The sequence below is a fragment of the Malania oleifera genome, chromosome 4, assembly GCF_029873635.1.
Source record: "Malania oleifera isolate guangnan ecotype guangnan chromosome 4, ASM2987363v1, whole genome shotgun sequence".
Taxonomy (NCBI): domain Eukaryota; kingdom Viridiplantae; phylum Streptophyta; class Magnoliopsida; order Santalales; family Ximeniaceae; genus Malania; species Malania oleifera.
Window position 1 is genome coordinate 92,557,091 of NC_080420.1, and position 18,337 is coordinate 92,575,427.

The following is an 18,337-nucleotide window of genomic DNA, read 5'->3' on the forward strand; positions in this document are numbered from 1 at the left end:
CACGTCCAGCTGATAAATCTTCCATCCATTTTGTGCTGATAGTGAAATTAGTAATCTGATGGTTTCAAGCCTGGCAACCAGGGTAAAAATTTCTCTATAATCAATCCCTTCTTTCTACTTATAGCCCTTGACGACAAGTCTTGCTTTGTATCTTTAAACTTCTCCTTAAGCGTTCTTCTTGGTTTTGTAGACCCATTTCACACTAATAGTTTTGCGGCCCTTCGGGAGATTTGTCAACTCCTAAGTCTTGTTCTTCTCGATGGATTGAATCTCCTCATCCATCTCTTTTCTCCATTTGTCTTCTTCGTTAGTCTCTTCAAAGCTAACCGGATTGCTGGTCAACAATAGACAATATAGTGTAACATGCTCTTCTATTGGTTCTGTAGGTTCATATAGATTAGCTAGATTATGAGCTCCTCTAGGCCTCGTGTCTGAGATTTCACGCTCAATTAGTGATGGAGATTCATTCCTCTGTAGTGAACCATGTGAAGGTGTCTGCAGCGCGGGACTTGTGATTCGATAGCCACTTCTCTTGTCTGTGTGGGTTCGTCTCCTTCAAGCGTCAATTCCGCATCTTTGGAAGATTCATCCCAGTCCCACTTTCAAGATTCATTTTCTTCAAAAATGACATCTCTACTGTGAATGACTTTCTTGTTGATGGGATTGTATAGTCGATATCCCATGATGCTATTGTCATATCCAACAAGGATATATTTCTCTCCTTTATCTTCCAACTTTGTCCTTTTGGCCTCTGGGATTTTGGCGTAGGCAATGAAACCAAATACTCTAAGATGACTCACACTAGGCTTGTGAGTATTCCAGGTTTCATATGGTGTCTTTGTATCAAGACTCTTCATAGGACACCAGTTGAGTAAATAGACTGCACATGATACTGCTTCTGCCCCAAAATTATTGGGCACATTCTTATCCTTTAACATGCTCCTAGCCATGTTAAGGATCGTGCAGTTCTTCCTCTCAGCTACACCGTTTAACTGGGAAGTGTAGGTCAGTGTGAACTGTTTTTGAATCCCTTGTTGCTTAAGGAATTCCAGGAAAGCTTTGTCCTTGTACTCTCCTCCTTGGTCTGATCGCAGTGACTTGATGCGATGGCCACTCTGTTTCTCCACGAAAGCTTTGAACTCTTTGAACTTGTCAAACACCTCTGACTTCCTTTTTAAGAAGTAGACTCAAGTCTTCCTATTGTAATCATCAATGAAGGTGAGGAAGTATCAATTCTGTCCATTTGAAAACGACCTCAATGGACCACACATGAATGAAGGGGACACATTCAATCACTGGTTGTGATTGAAACTTAGTGAGAATTGCACACAAATACATTCAATTGATTTCAATAATAAACTGGAAATAAATTACAAAGGAAACTCTCAATACAAATCTCTCACTCACTGGTTATTCACCCGCTCTACACCACGCCTTACATTATACACACATACACACACACATCTATTCATAGCAAAGGATGGATGATAGGTAGGATTAAATTCAAACAAGTAGGCTGGTTGGTGAAGGTAGGTTGCCTACTCTCCACTGCAATTCAACAATAGTGGGCTGGGGTTGGTGGAGCTGCCGCTGTCAAATTTTATTGTCACCATCAAGTTTAGTTTTAATCTTCAACAAGAATACGTGTTCCAAAGAGCATTTTACATCTATATTTATAGGCTCATGGTTTGAGTCTCAGAGTATTTGAACTTACCATGCATGTATGTTATGAATGCATATTACCTCAAATACATTAATATAAATGTGTATGTATATTACAAATGACACTCAATTAATCTACATACTATTACACATGCATTCTTTAATTCCATTAAGCATCTTTCCTGTCATGTGACAAATTGGAATAATTATATAAAATAAATAAGAAAACAATATTAGAAACCATTGGGTGAGCAACCCCACCGTTCTAAGAATTACATTCTAGAATAATACGCAGAATTGAATAAAATTTGTATGCATATGTTTATTTATTCTATGCTACAAATCTATCATCGATAGAGATTATTATTAGAAGTTTAAAACATAGAGATGATTAAGTATTATTTTTTATAATAACATAAATCTTTAACTCTTTTGAATTTACTAACATAAAAATTTATTTAAGAATCCAAAAATTCAAGCATCCTTAAATTTTAGAACTTTTCAAACAAAAACATGCCTCAAAAGAAAAAAAAACATAACTTCTAATGCAAATTACACATTAATATAAACTATTTCGATGCATCTAAAAACAATATAGAAATGTATAGCATAAAATCAATAAATATAATCTAAAATGAAGTTGCCTAAAGAATTGATGAATTAGAGGCATAGCGAACATTCACTTGTGCTTCCACACATTGTGGGAATGAGTTTATAATAATAATGGTTATTATTATTAATTATTTGTAGTATTTTTATTTTTATTTGATTTTAGATCATGAGAATGAGTTTTTTGCTTTGAGACTAATGTTAGAATTACTCATAACATACTCATAAATCAATTTTTTCACATAAAATACTTATCTACTATCTTATATGTTAATGTGCATCATCAAATAGGATCGAAATTTGAATCCTACAATTGCTCAAGGTATAGGTTTCAACGTCATAAAATGAATCACTTGCAAAAAACACCTTCTTAACAAAAGGTAACTATCGTCTTTAACTTATACATAAGGAATATGTGTTATAAACATACGTAGAAGAGAGAATTTTGCATCGACATTTATAGGCTCATGATATAAGTTCCTACATCTACAACTTACCATGTATGTACTTTTGCTCTGGGAAATGTTGGTGCATGATGTGTTCAACACTAGCATGACCCTAGCATATCCCGACACATGTAAGATTAGAATTTTTTAAATTTTTTTCTTAGACACATGTTGAGAATAGCAAATTAAAGTTCTGACACGAGTAAATGTGACACTATTCAAAGGACAAAAATGCAATACAAGGGAACTAATATGTGGGATGTGGGAGTGAGATTCATTGATTCAATATATAGTGCCTGTATTTTTTAGGTGGCAAAATCTCATGATGGGCTAGATCTAGAGGCTATATTCTTTGTTGAAGAGAGGCTTGAAGATGATGATGTAGGTGACCAAATAGTAGATGAGTCAATCTTTACTATTTCCTAGTTCTTCCTTTTTAAGAATGTCATGTAATTATGGTGGATGATTACTACCATTTGATTTTGTGGAGATAGATATAAGTTTTAATGATTTATCATTAATTTTGGTTTGGATTATTTGTATGAAATTATATTGATTAGAGGGCATAAATTAAATATAAGAATTTAGTAGCATTTGCTACAAATCAAACAATGTTTGGATGCTATTTTTTTAAAGAAATTATGAGTAATGTAATTTCATATGTATATATATATATATTATAATGTTAATCCATTTATCCTTGTTGGGCTGTGTCTTGGTTTTTAAAATTTGATTTATCAATATTTTGCATACATGAATCATCATGTTGAGTACATTTTTTTTTTTGGGGGTGTTTGCACCGCTCTGTTTGGGATTAACCCAAAACACAAGAATGTGCACATATATGACATTATAAATATAGACTTTATGAATCCAAATTCATCTAACTATGGCCATCCAATGTATTTCTTGTAAAACTCCAAGAAAGAGCACTTATAATAGCATACTTCCAAAGATTTTAGAGAGTTTGTTGTGAGTGTTAACTTGATCTTGAATCAAGTCATCTCTTTAGCTTACATGGGTATATTATTTTACTCTAGTTTTGTTTGAGCAATCATTTTGATAAGCTAGGTTGTTTCTTTTTGAAATAAAAATTCCTTGGTATTCCTTTTTTCTTCTTCTTTATTCCTCTTTTTGTGGCAGAGTGTGCAGGAAATGGTGATGTTGTCAACCAGCATTCTGAGTATAAAGTGGACAATAAGAGGGAAGCCTAAATCTTTAATTGCTCGTATAGGGGGAGATTTGGTTGTCAAAGTTAACTCCCAATTCACCCTAAACCAGATTAGCGGTCAAGTTATCAAACATGAAGAGTTCTGGGATTTGTCAGCATCATCAGTTATTGCTCAATTGTATTTTTGGGCATCACGTCGTCTTTTTTCCACAGTTGAGACTTGTAAAGACATAGCTAACTCTATGAAGAACTTCTCAAGCAGTTTTCAAACTGAGAAAGAGAACTTGGATATCTATCCTGACCCTTCAGTCGATCCAACAAAGGTATGCTTTAATTTCTTACATCTTATTTCCACTCTTATTTCCTTTGTGGACATTTACTTATTCATGAAATTTAGTCTCCCAAATAAATCTAAAATCTATATTTACCCACTTCTTTCATTCTGTTGTTGTTCATCTATATATTTTCTTCCATCTATTTAAAGGAATATGTTACTTTATTAATGGGAGTATGATAGAAAAATGCTTTATATTGATTTTTTTTTTTTTTTAATCTTTATTTGCCATTAGAAACCTAAGAGATACTTGTTCGCCAAACATTAATTACAATACCAATAACAATGATAACATATGCTTGGGTAATGAAATGACACCACAATATCCACAAAGATAAAAATCTAAGTGTTGATGAGACCATAGGCCTTGTAGGCTCAATTTGTTTATAACTCATTTTAAGGTAAGATTAGATAAGGTCAGTGTAGACACCCTATTTTTACCCAGGTCCAATATTATTATTATTAATATAATTATTATTTATAAATATTATTATTACTTTATTATCATTATTATTTTTACTATTATTAGTATTATTAGTATCATTATTATTATTATTATTATTATTATTATTGTTATTATTATTTTTAAAATATTATTATTATCACTCTGCTATTGTTATTATTATTATATTACTATTATTATTATTATTATTTTATTTTTATTATCTTTGTTATTTTTAAATTTCATTATTATTATTTTATTACCATTTTACTATTATCATATATACTATTATTATTTATTTTCAAATATTATTGTTATTATTATTCTACCACTATTATTATTATAATTATAATAATAATTATTATTATATTTAATTTATTATTATTATTATTGCCCCATTATTTTTATTATCTATGATTATTATTATTTTTCATTGTTATTACCACTATTATTATTATTATTATTATTATTATTATTATTTTCAAATATTATTACTTTATTATTATTTCTATTATTTTGCTATTATTATTATTATTATTATTATTATTAACTATTGCTTTTAATATTAGTATTATTACTTTATTTACTTATTATTATTATTATTATTATTATTATTATTATTATTATTATTATTATCCCAAGTTCAAATTTAATAAATCTTTTAATTAGTCCTTATTTTGTGAATATTGTAATTTGTAAATAACCTTAATTAATTGTAAATATTTTATTTCCATAATTTACAAACAACCTTAATTAAATAAAAATATTTTGTTTCCTAATTTTTTGAATATTAATTGTTGATATTTTGTTTCCAAATATTCTGAATAAAGCATATTAATTGTAGATATTTTGAATAAGCATATTAATTATAGATATTTGTATACTAATCGTAAATATTTTGTTTCCATATATTTTTTTTTAAGCATATTAACTAAAAATATTTTGTTTCCAAATTTTTTGAAGAAACATATTAATTGTAGATATTGTGTTTCCATACCTTTTGAATAAATATATTGATTGTAGATATCTTGTTTCCATATTTTTAATAGCATGTGAATAAATGTGAGGGTAGCGGGATTATGTTAAAAATTGAATTCACACACTTTCACGCTCTATACTCGAGTTTTACCTGCTAAGATTAGATAGGGGTGTAATAGCGTTTGTCCCTTCGTAGCTTAAGCTTGATGGGACCCGCGAACCACCCCGCTTAGTGCGAGTTTTGTCCGGACTCCTATGGGGGAGGACGGAATTTCAAACTGGGGACCTTTTTGTCAATAGGGGTTAGAACCTACCCACATATATTTGTATATAGTTTTCCTTAACTAGGATAGAGCCATAAAGAATCCTGTATATACATACCTACTCTGGATCGGGACATCCTTTTCCCCATATCATATGTTGTATATATGTTGTGAGATACCTTGTATTATACCATGCATTTTACATCCATTTTAGACTTACATACTACTTAGCTAGTATTCTAAAAAAGTCCAATAATGAGACCATGGCCCATCCTTTCAAAAACTGAAGCACTTGGCCTAAGCATTTTAAAATACGAGTCGGCCCAACCCTTTTCAAATAACTCGGACCCAATTTCTTTTTTTCAAAAAAAAAAAAAAAAAAACTTGGGTCCGATCTTTTCCTAAGAAAAAACATGGCTCAAGCCCGATTTTCAAAAAGGGTCAAACCCAGATTTCAAAAGCGGGTCTCAGCCCTATTATCTACAAATCCATACCAACATTTTCTAAGCAATCCAAGCCCAATTCCTTTTTAACTAGGGTCTGATCCCATCATAAAATAGCTTGAAGCCCATATTTTAAAATACTCGAGATCCAAGTGTATGTTAAAGTCCACAAGCCCGCATTGAACAAATCTAATGGATTGACCAGCCTGAGTCAACCCCAAAGTTAGATCATAACCTGATCCTTCGTAGGATCTAAGGTACATGGACCATCAACAAAGAATGAAACGGTTGAGGGAAGATTTGAACTGAAATTGTCACCCATCAATGGTCGTGAAATCTTTCATTAGTGGAATTTTTTTAGAATTTTGGCAAAGTAGTCGTTTAGGTTACATCGCATTCATGCACTTCATTTCATGCATAGTTGTAAACACCTCATTTTTACCCAAGCCCAATATTATTATTATTATTATTATTTATAAATATTATTATTACTTTATTATCATTATTATTTTTACTATTATTAGTATTATTAGTATCATTATTATATTATTATTATTATTTTTTTATTTATTATTATTATTATTTTGATATTATTATTATTTTTATTATTATTGTTATTATTATTTTTAAAATATTATTATTATCACTTTGCTATTGTTATTATTATTATATTACTATTATTATTATTATTTTATTTTTATTATCTTTGTTATTTTTAAATTTCATTATTATTATTTTATTACCATTTTACTATTATCATATATACTATTATTATTTATTTTCAAATATTATTGTTATTATTATTCTACCACTATTATTATTATAATTATAATAATAATAATTATTATATTTAATTTATTATTATTATTATTGCCCCATTATTTTTATTATCTATGATTATTATTATTTTTCATTGTTATTACCACTATTATTATTATGATTATTTTCAAATATTATTACTTTATTATTATTTCTATTATTTTGCTATTATATTGCTTTTAATATTAGTATTATTACTTTATTTACTAATTATTATTATTATTATTATTATTATTATTATTATTATTATTATTATTACTGTATATATTGTTACCATAAAAGTATGAAGAGAATAAAAACGAAAAAGGAAAAAAAAAAGAAAAATTTTTAGGGTTGTTTTTTATAAACCGGGGGGGGGGGGGGGGGGGAGGACAGCCAAGCCGGAGGGGGGAGCGCACAGCCAAAGCAAAGAAAAAAAAAGTCTGCTGCTTCTTCTTCTTATTCTTCTTCTTCTTTCTACCAACCCCTGCGTCTCCAATCTTCAGTCTCCCCTTGGTTCCCATCTTCCAGCCATTCCCTCCGGCAACACCTGCTTTGCTCCGCCTCCAGCCCTCGCGCACACACAGCTAACGGGGAGCTTCTTCTTCTTCTTCGCCTACACCCAACCTGCTGCAATCCTCTCATCGCTCTCAACCTCCCTCACAGCCTCACGACACACACCCACACTGCTGCAGAGAAGAGAGTCGCAGCACCTCCATCGCCGTTTGCAAGTTCCCCATAGCAAGTAACCTCCAACCTGCAACCCCGACAACCCAGCACGTCGCCGTCGTGCACGCCCCTCACCGTCGCTGTCGCCCACGCTATTCTTCTCCGTCGTCAGACCAGATCTGTTCATTCCCGCGGCTCGTTATCATCTCCATCTCCGGCGGCCATCTCTACCACAGCGGCCCCAAACCAACAGCTTTGAGAGTCTCTCTCGCCATTGTTACCACCTTGCCGTCGTGCACGCATCAGCCTCCAGCCTCCCTTCGCCCAGCGTGTTGAAGCTCTTCCCCGGCCTCACCTGCAACTCCAGCCGTCCTCCAGATCCGCGGTCTCCAGCAAACCACCCACGCAGCAATGCTGCTGGCCTTCCCGAACACAGCCCCCCTATAAGTCCCCTACCCATCTGCACACACACACTTTTACATACACAAACACACACGTAAATTATATCATTATCATCATTATAAGTTTTTTTTTTATATAATCGTTTCAGTAATATTGATGCTTATTTTTTTTAGAGGTATTAAACATTTATTATTATTATTGAAGGATCTTTATTGTTTGAATTTATTTTAATATTTAAAGTGTTTTTTTTTTTTTTTTGCTGTGTTTATTATATATATAAAATATTAATACTATTGTTGTCTGTTACATTGTTTGTTTTAATGTTTAATATCCATGATATATTTTTCTTGTTATTATTATTGTATACTTTAATATTGTTGTCATATTATCATTGTGTATTTATTTTGCATATTATTATTATTATGTTGCATATTATTATTATTATGTTGCATATTTATTATATATATATTTTTGCATATTTATGTGATTATTATTATTATGACCTTATATATTTATATTTATGTTATTATTGATTGCATATTTTAATTGTATATTTAATTTGCTTGCATAGGTATTATTGTCATTGCCTTAATTATTTATTGGCATATTTATATTATCATTTAATTGTATAGTTTGCATCTTATTATTGTGATCACCTCATATGTTTAGGTGTATATTTATGTTACTTTTACCTACCCTTCTTATTCTATATTTGATTACATATTTATTTTCGTATTATTATTGTATTTCCATGTTAGATTTTGGTATATTTCCTAATTATCACATGTTTCCATATTGTACCCATATATATATATATATTTGCATAATAGATTATAATTTGAATTGTTCCCATAATTTCACTTGATTTGTTTCCAAATTGTATAGTTTACATGTTAATTATAGGATTAGTTTATTTCTTTAATTATTTCCATATTGTACATGTTATCATTAATTATATGCTAATATTAAGGTAGGTTTGTTATTATTAAAATATGCTTCTTATTATTATTAATGTTATTATTGCTGTAATTATTACCTTTATTATTATATACATATACATATGTAAATTTTTAGATATGTGGTATTATTTTATATTATTATTATTATTATTATTATCATTTTTATGCAGGTATATATATGTGTGTGTGTGTTAAAATAGATGTTATTATTACTATTAGTGTACGTATATATATTTGAGTTACGTATTATTATTGCCATATATAAGAGTATAGGTCATTCATTATTATCATACATACATATTCACATGTTAAGGTAGCGTTATTATTATGTGATATTATTATTAGTATATAATTATTATACTTTAATTATTTATGTTGTGTCATTATGGTATCATTGTATGTTATTATTACAGTATAGCGTCGCAATATTAATATGATATTATTAGTATATGAATATTATCATAGTATTATGTTTTCATTATTGTTACTATTGTTATTACTTTTTATTATTATTAATATTAAATATTCTTAGTACTTTTGTTTCTCAAGTATATTCAAATTTTGTATTATGTATTATGATATTTACTCTTATTATTTTATTTTATAGTACTATTTATTTTCGTGTACGTAAATCCCTATGATTTTAATGCGGGTGTATGAGCCTTCGGACTTCACGTACCTTAAGCTTTGAGGGAATATATATGTATATATTACATTCATTTATTTATTTATTTTTCATGTATATTTATAAACTCATAAAATGAGTAACTTAAAGACTTTTTAAATTAACTTAAGGATAATTTTAAATTAATTAGGTACCGTTCGTAAGAACGGGCGCGTAGAGGGTGCTCGTACCTTCCCCTCGCGTAATCGAACTCCGGACCCCAGTTCTGGTAACGTAGACTCATTCTATCCCTAACGGGGTAGTAATCATGTGTTCTAACCATACTAAAAGGTTAGTGGCGACTCCGACATTCCCTATTTTTCCTTGAAAATTAAAATTGATTTTTATTTCGCCACCCCGGGGTACATGCGCTCCGGGACGTCGTGACAGTCAGGCCTTACAATATTAGCACTAGAATTCGAAGAAGTCTTTCATGTAGTGAAAAAAAATAGAGCAGTTAGAAAATTGGAAATCTTACAATGGCAATTGGCATGCTTAGATTTGGTGGAGAGAAAATATCACAAAACCTTTATATTAGTTTTATAGTTCATGGGTTTTAAATGCTTTCACTATGGAGAAGTAAAGCAAATTTTGGAAGCATCAAATGGATTTCGCAATTCAAAGAAGAGTATGCCTTAATTTATATAGACAACTTTGCAAAAAAAATGGGAATTTCAAAGAAGGGTAATGTACCATACTCGAAGTAAATTCAAACCCAAATCTTAACATATTATGTCTACTTCCAAAACTCCAAAGGAGTCTTGTTTTGTTGTGCATGTCAGATTGTGTAAAAATGAACATACTTAAAAAAAGCTCTAGAGGTTACTACTCAATGGAAGTGGTCTTGAAATATTTGGTAATGGTTTTGTTGTGATTTTCATCCTATTTAAGATAATTATGTTACATTTTGGTTCATTATATGATCTCCAATACAATTTTCATCTTCTTGTGACGTTTCTTCTTAGTGTTTCCTTTTGCATTTTTTCAATTCCCTTACCCTATATGGGTCTTAAAATTTACGAGAGAAGGTTTTTGAGCAATAGTGTTTTCCTAAAATGTTTGGATTTCAAAATTTGTCCCTGTATTTCCTTTATAAGTTTTAGAAAAGGGAAGATTTGGAGTCTACGAGATAAAGGAAAAGAAAAGAAAGGAAACATTCTCCTCAAGATTTTTGTCTAATACTTTTAGAGACCTATATTTTTTAGCAAATCCACTCTGTATATTCATGTTTAATTCTTTGAATGATTGGAAAGGAATGTGTGCACAAACCCTTCTTTCCTTCCTCAATATTTTCTGAAATCCTTGTATAATTCATTCAAAATTTATATAATGTTTTCCTTTCTATTTCTTTTAGCCATGGACATAGCTTCCTATTTCCTTGCTTCCAAAATTGATGAATCTAAGCAATGGAAAAATGCTTGATTGAAAAAAGAAAAAAAAAAAAAAGAATAAGAGAAACCATTTCACTAGAACAATGAATGATCGTTTTTTAGTCTTAAAAAAAATTATCGTCCACCAAAACAACAAAGAAAACAATTAAAAACTCTATATAGAGAAATTGACTTAATAGTATGCTTATCTTCAAAAAAGTTATATAGGATTGAGAGGATTTCATTCACAGTATGAAGTTGCAAAATATTGAATTGACATGCTTCCTTTTTTGCTTTTTCTTTTTGGATCCATTGGAAGCTTATTAGGCTTGAGCTACATAATAGAAGTAGCTCATTTCCAATCCCACCCTATCTCATAATTAGAACTCAATGTTGGGATATAAATCCCGCCCAAGATCAAATAACACATAATATTTACGTGGTTCGGCCAATTTTGCCTACGTCCACGAGAGAGGAGTAACTTCACTTTATATATATGGGTATACAGTGAAGGAGGAGGAGGATTACAACACACTCAACTCACTCACATTAATACACACTCACAATGCACTAATAATTATATCTTCACTCTCACTTTCTATCTGTGTATATCGCAACGGAGGGGAAGCACTCCTTTTATAGGAGGAGATCACCGCAACCCAATTCCCTCCAAAAAACAATTTCCCTTCTTTTTTAAAGAAGTGGGTGGAATCTAACCACCAAAAATTGCAGCCAACTTTGACATTGGCTCCTCTTCCATGTGAGGCATGTCCAACTGTAGCTAATCACCTGCGGCCAATTTTGACATTGGCTTCCTACTTTTATTAAATGAGGCAGGCCCCAAAAAGTCTCCCCCGCCCGACTCATGCAAAGAGTTCCACCAAACCTGTTGCAGTTCTATAAGCTTCAAGCGTTGACTTGGACATTGTCTTAGTCATCATGTCTGATGCATTGTCATCAGTATGGATCTTCTCTATGCTTAGCTGCTTTGACTCCAACGCCTCATGAATCCAATGATATTGAATATCATTGTGCTTTGATTTTGAATGAAAACTTGGATTCTTGCTAAGATGAATAGTACTTTGACTATCACAATAAAGAACATACTTCTCTTGCTTAAGGCCAAGTTCCTTCAGAAACTTTTTCATTGATAGAAGCTCTTTGCTTGCTTCAGTGATGACGATGTACTCTGTTTTAGTAGTGGACAATGCAATACATTTTTTTAACTTTGATTGCCACGACACTACTCCCCTGAAAATGTCATCAAATATCCCAAAGTAGACTTTCTAGAATCAACGTCACCAGCTATATCTACATCTGTATAACCTTCCAACACAAATTTGTCATGATCAAAACATAAACATAAATGAGAAGTACCTCTTAAATACCTGAGAATCCACTTGACGACTTCTCAATGTTCTTTACCAGGATTAGAAAGGAATCAACTGACTACTTCAATTGCATGAGCAATGTCAGATCTTGTGTATTTCATGGTGTACATTAAGCTACCCACGGCTGAAGAGTAAGGCACTTTCTTCATTTCTTCTTTATCATTTTCACTTGTAGGACATTGCTTGGAAGTAAGCTTGAAGTGTCCTGCAAGTAGACAATTGACTGGTTTTGCTTTACTCATGTTAAATCTTTCTAGCACCTTCTGAATATACCTTTCTTGAGATAACCACAACTTTTTATTTTTCCTATCTTGGAAGATCTTCATTCTGAGAATCTGTTTTGTTGGACCCAAATCCTTCTTTGCAAAGGATTTGCTTAGTTATTTCTTCAATTTTTCTATCTTCTTAGTATCACAACTAATAATCAGCATATCATACTAGAAAATTTCTTAATAAAAACATTGTGGTCAGTTGTGAACCTGTTATACCCATGCTCCATCATGAAGGAATTGAACTTCTTGTACCACTGTTTCAGTGCTTGCTTGAGACCATACAAACTCTTTCTCAGTTTGCACACCAACTGTTCTTTTCCTTTGGCCTAAAATCCTTCAAGTTGTTTCACATAGATTTCTTTTTCAAATCACCATGGAGAAATGTAGTTTTTACATCAAGCTGCTCAATCTCCAAGTTCAAGTTGGCAGCCAATCCGAGAACAACTCGAATAGGTGACATCTTTACCACAGGTGAGAAAATCTCTTCAAAGTCAATGCCTTTTCTTTGACCAAAGCCTTTCACAACTAGTCGCCCCTTGTACCTTGGTTGTGAGTTTCCTTCTTTATTTTTCAATTTAAACACCCATTTGTTGTTTAGTGCTTTCATTCCCTTTGGTAGTTCTACCAAATCATAAGTGTGGTTCTCATGCAAGGTTTTCATCTCTTCTTGCATGGCCTTCATCCACTCAATCTTATGCTCGTCTGACATGACATCCTCATAGCATTCTGGTTCTCCCCCATCAGTTAGCAACACATACTCATCTAGTGAGTATTTGCTAGAAGGTTGACGCTCCTTGGTGGATCTTCTTATTTAGGGTTCTGCTGTTGGAGTTTCTTGATCACTTTTAGCTATTGGTTCATCAACTTCCCTATTATCGTCATGCTCTTCTTGTGGATGTGGCAATGAATTTGGAATTAGCTCGATTGGATTCCTAAGGACATGCTTTGGATTACCGGCCTTCTCACAATCATCAATAGTTTGATCTTCAAAGAACACCACATCTCTGCTTCGGATGACTTTCTTGTTCTTTGGATCCCATAGTCTGTAGCCAAACTCATCAATACCATAATCGACGAAGACGCACTCTTTTGTCTTTGCATCAAGTTTGACCCTTTCATCTCGAGGAATATGGACAAAAGTTTTACACGCAAATACCTTTAAGTGTTTATAGGATACATCTTTCCTAGTCCAGATCCTTTCAGGAATGTCACCTCCTAAAGGAACTGAAGGAGAAAGGTTGATGACGTTAACTGCTGTCATTAACGCCTCGCCCCAGAAGGATTTTGGTAGCCTTGAATGAGAGAGCATGTAGATAATTTTGTTGCAGATGGTTTTGTTCATTCTTTCTACAACGCCGTTAGGTTGAGGAGTCTTAGGAATTGACTTCTCAAGTCTGATACCTTGGACTCTATAATGCTCTTCAAATGGCCCAATGTATTCACCACCGTTGTCTGAACGAACACATTTGAGCTTTCTTCCGCTTTGTCTTTCAACATTGGCCTAAAACTTCTTAAACATATCTAATACCTAATCTTTACTTTTCAAAGGATAAGCCCACACTTTTCTAGAGTGATCATCAATGAATGTAACAAAATACAATGATCCATCAATACTTTTATCATTCATAAAATACACATCGGTATGAACCAGATCTAGAATATGCTTACTCCTAAATGGGGGGATTTTTCAAAATGCAACTCTATGTTGTTTACCAACTAAACAATGAGTACAATTCTTTAAAGAATTACCTAGGAAATTTGGAAGGAGCTTTTTCCTTACAAGAATCTGGAATCTCTTCTCGCTCATGTGGCCAAGTTTGTTGTGCCATAACTCAGGGGTGACTTTATGTTCTGTAGCATTCACATCGCCTGCACAGAGTTGCTTACCTTGAGTATAGTATAAGCTAGCATCCTTCTTTCCTTTGACCACCACCAAATTCCCTTTCTTGAGCTTCCAAACTCCATTATCAAAATAGTTTTCATAACTCATGTCATCAAGTTGACCTGTGGAGATCAAGCTAAGATGAATGTCTGGTACATGCCGAACATCCTTCAATAGTAGCTTGCAACTAACATTTGTTTCTATCAACACATCTCCTTTACCAGCAACTTTGCATTTGACTTCATTTCCCATCTTAACAAAGCCATAATCACCACATTTGCAAGATGAGAAGAAGTCTCTTCGTGTTGTTACATGGAATGATGTTGCAGAGTCAATTGTCCATGTTGTGTCTTGACAAGTGAGGTTAACGCGTCCTTCCTCACACACCACATAAGTTTCACCTTCATCAAAAGTCACAGCTGCACTACTTTTGTCCTCCTCTTTCTTGTCTTTGCTGGTTTGTTTTGCCTTCCATTTCCAACAGTGTTTCTTTATATGTCCAAGTTTATTACAATAATAATAGGAAAAGTTACCCCTTGATTTTGATCTGCCTCTGGACTTGCTTCGGAACCTGCCTATGTTCTTCTTGTCTCCTTGGGAATATCTGCTTCTACCTCTCTTAGTAACCATTGCTTGTCCTTGAGAGTGAGTGGGCATGCCTTGCTCAACTCTTCTCTTGCCTTCTCTTGTGATGCTAATCCTTCACCATACTTAAGGTTACCTTTTTGTTTAGTGCTAAATTACTGAGAGCTACCACCAGCGTCTCCCGGCTATCTGGTAATAAACTTAGAAAAATCAATGCTTGAATTTCATCTGCAATAGTTAGTTCCATGCTTGTCAGATTATCAAGAATTTCATTAAATTTATCAAAATTATCTGAATCATTTTGTCCATCATATAATTTTAAATTCACAAGCCTTCTTATCATGAAAGCTTTATTCTGGGCATTCTTTGGCTCGTACATCTCTCCCAGATGTTGCCAAAGTTTGTAAGCATCTGTTTCTTTAGCTGTATCACGAATTGCCCTCGTCTCAACCCACTGTCTTATAACATTGACAGTTTTTCTGTTGAGTTTCTTCCAATCAGACTCAATTTTTCTACTTGGCATGATCCCTTTGCATTCAATGAGATCGAACAGATCTTTATAGTACAACAAAACTTCCATCATTGTTTTCCAGATGGAATAATTTGTCTCTATAAGTCTGATCATGGAACTGCTCCCAAGACTTGTACTTTCCTCCATTTAATATGTTCTGGTACTGTACGTGAACAATTGCAGTGAACAATATTGTTACAATATAATCTCAAAGGTTAGGAACAAATCCAGCCATGAAGGTGGTATTAATACACATCAATAAAACCTGTCATTAAGGCGGTATTGATATACAGAAATAAATCTACTGTCAAGGCGGTATTAATATAAAAAAATAAAACCTGCTAACGAGGCAGTAAACCAGTATCTCTGATATCAATTGTTGGGATATGAATTCCGCACAAGATCAAATAACACACACAAATAACATAATATTTACGTGGTTCGGCCAATTTTGCCTACAACCACGGGAGATGAGTAACTTCATCACTATATATATATGGGTATACAGTGAAAGAGGAGGAGGATTATAATACACTCAATTCACTCACATTAATACACACTCACAGTGTACTAATAATTATATCTTCACTCTCACTTTCTATCTATGTATATCACAACGGAGGGGAAGCACTCCTTTTATAGGAGGAGATCACCGCAGCCCAATTCCCTCCAAAAAATAATTTCCCTTCTTTTTCTTTTTCAAAGAGGGGGGTGGAATCTGACGACCAAAAATTCAGCCAACTTTGACATCAGCTCCCTTCCATGTGAGGCATGCCCAGCTGCATCTAACCACCTACAGCTAATTTTGACATTGGTTTACTCTTATTAAATGAGGTAGGCCCCAACACTCTCTAACACGTGATTCTTAAGCTCTAACGATAGGATGTGCGCTAAAAAACAATTCCAATGCTTCCAATTGCTAGGTTGATACATCATTTTTAAATTTCATAGTTGTTGGATGCTCATATCCCTTTTAAGTTTATTGGAAAAAGGGTCGTTTCCATGTAGCACTTCTTGAACAAGTACTTCCTAAAAATCATAGGCATGGCATTTAGATTCCATCTTTTGATTCATACAAAGTAGTCCAAGATTGAGATTATTTTTCATGATCTTTTTGGCATTTATTGATATATTGGGTGGTTGCTTGATTCACATGATTATGACGTAGCATTTGGGAATACAAATTCGAAATATATTTTTTCTTTAATTGTGAATTTGAAATTGTGTGGATCTGAACAAACTTTAATACAAGTTTGTATAGAATTTTATCCAAATTCACACAAATTCAAAAGTCACTGTTTTGAAATTATGATTCCAAATACAAAATGAAAACTTTATCTATAGATTTGGATAAGTAACATATTGCAGCATAATAATTAGACCACCATACCTTTGTGTGCCCATAATATATGTGTGTATATGTATATATATAGATGCTCGTTTAGAAATTAATTTTTTCAGGGTAGAGAATTATTTTCTGATTTGGTTGCTTTGATTCAGTTCTTTCAGAGGGACGACAACTTTCAGAGAGATCTATACCAAATTGCTCTATTTATTGCAATTATCTATTTTGTTGTACAATACTTGAGGATAATCCTGTAAAAGCAAGTCTAGACTAGTGTACATTTTTCTTTTAAAATTATAACTTAACAAGTGTAAATTGGTATATATTGGTTCAATGAATACTACAATAGGATAATACATATATACATATATGTATATATGTAAGAGCCTCTTCCAAAAATGTAAGGCAAGGTTGGGTACTATAGACCCATTGTGGTCTATCCCTTTTCCGAACCCTGTAATACACGGGAGCTTTGTGTGCCGAGATGCCCTTTTTTTTTTACCAACTTTCTTGTCCAGTTTTTGTTTATGTAAATACTTTTGATAGAATTGTAAGACTAATTCAGTATGCTAAGTACACTAAATATTTTCCTACATCTAACTTTTGTAAAAGCATTCTACCTGTTTAGAACTTGGAAAATATGAATTCCACTTTTATTGTGTTTAATTATTAAAGAAAGTGAGGTATATATATATATATATATACCAAACCAATGAACTAAGATTCTACACATCTTTAACACTTGATTTTTCTTAATTTTTAATTATATTAAAATATTTTTTAATATTTAATAATATTTTGTGTAGAGTAAAAATATGTATGAAAAAATAAATTTCCTTCTTATTTTCTTTTGTCCAAGTAAAATACTTGATCATAGCTAACCATCAAGGTCTTGTTTGGAAATAAAAAAAAATATGAAATAATTCAAATTTTCATATTTAGTTGTGAAGAAAAGTTAGAAAATATATATACATCAAATTAATGAATAAAATTTTGATTTTAAGCAACACTAACATTTGATTTTTTATTTTTTTTTCTTAACACTATTAAAACAAATTTCTACTTTTAGTAAGATTTGGTGTGAGAAAAAACAAAATGGAAAAAAATATTCCTAATGAACAAAATTTTAATTTTAAGCATC

General features: G+C 32.2%; 1 protein-coding gene across 4 annotated transcripts in view; it reads left to right on the forward strand.

Moving 5' to 3' along the window:
* Positions 1 to 17,595, forward strand: part of LOC131152969 (uncharacterized) — a 49,765-nt gene extending 32,170 nt beyond the window's left edge. For all 4 annotated transcript variants that reach the window (XM_058104956.1, XM_058104957.1, XM_058104953.1 and 1 more), the window contains 2 exons: positions 3,861 to 4,211; positions 17,352 to 17,595. In XM_058104956.1, the coding sequence (XP_057960939.1) occupies positions 3,861 to 4,211; positions 17,352 to 17,453 (453 nt within the window). In that variant the 3' untranslated portion in view covers positions 17,454 to 17,595. The remainder of the gene's footprint in view (positions 1 to 3,860; positions 4,212 to 17,351) is intronic.
* Positions 17,596 to 18,337: the final 742 nt, after the last annotated feature.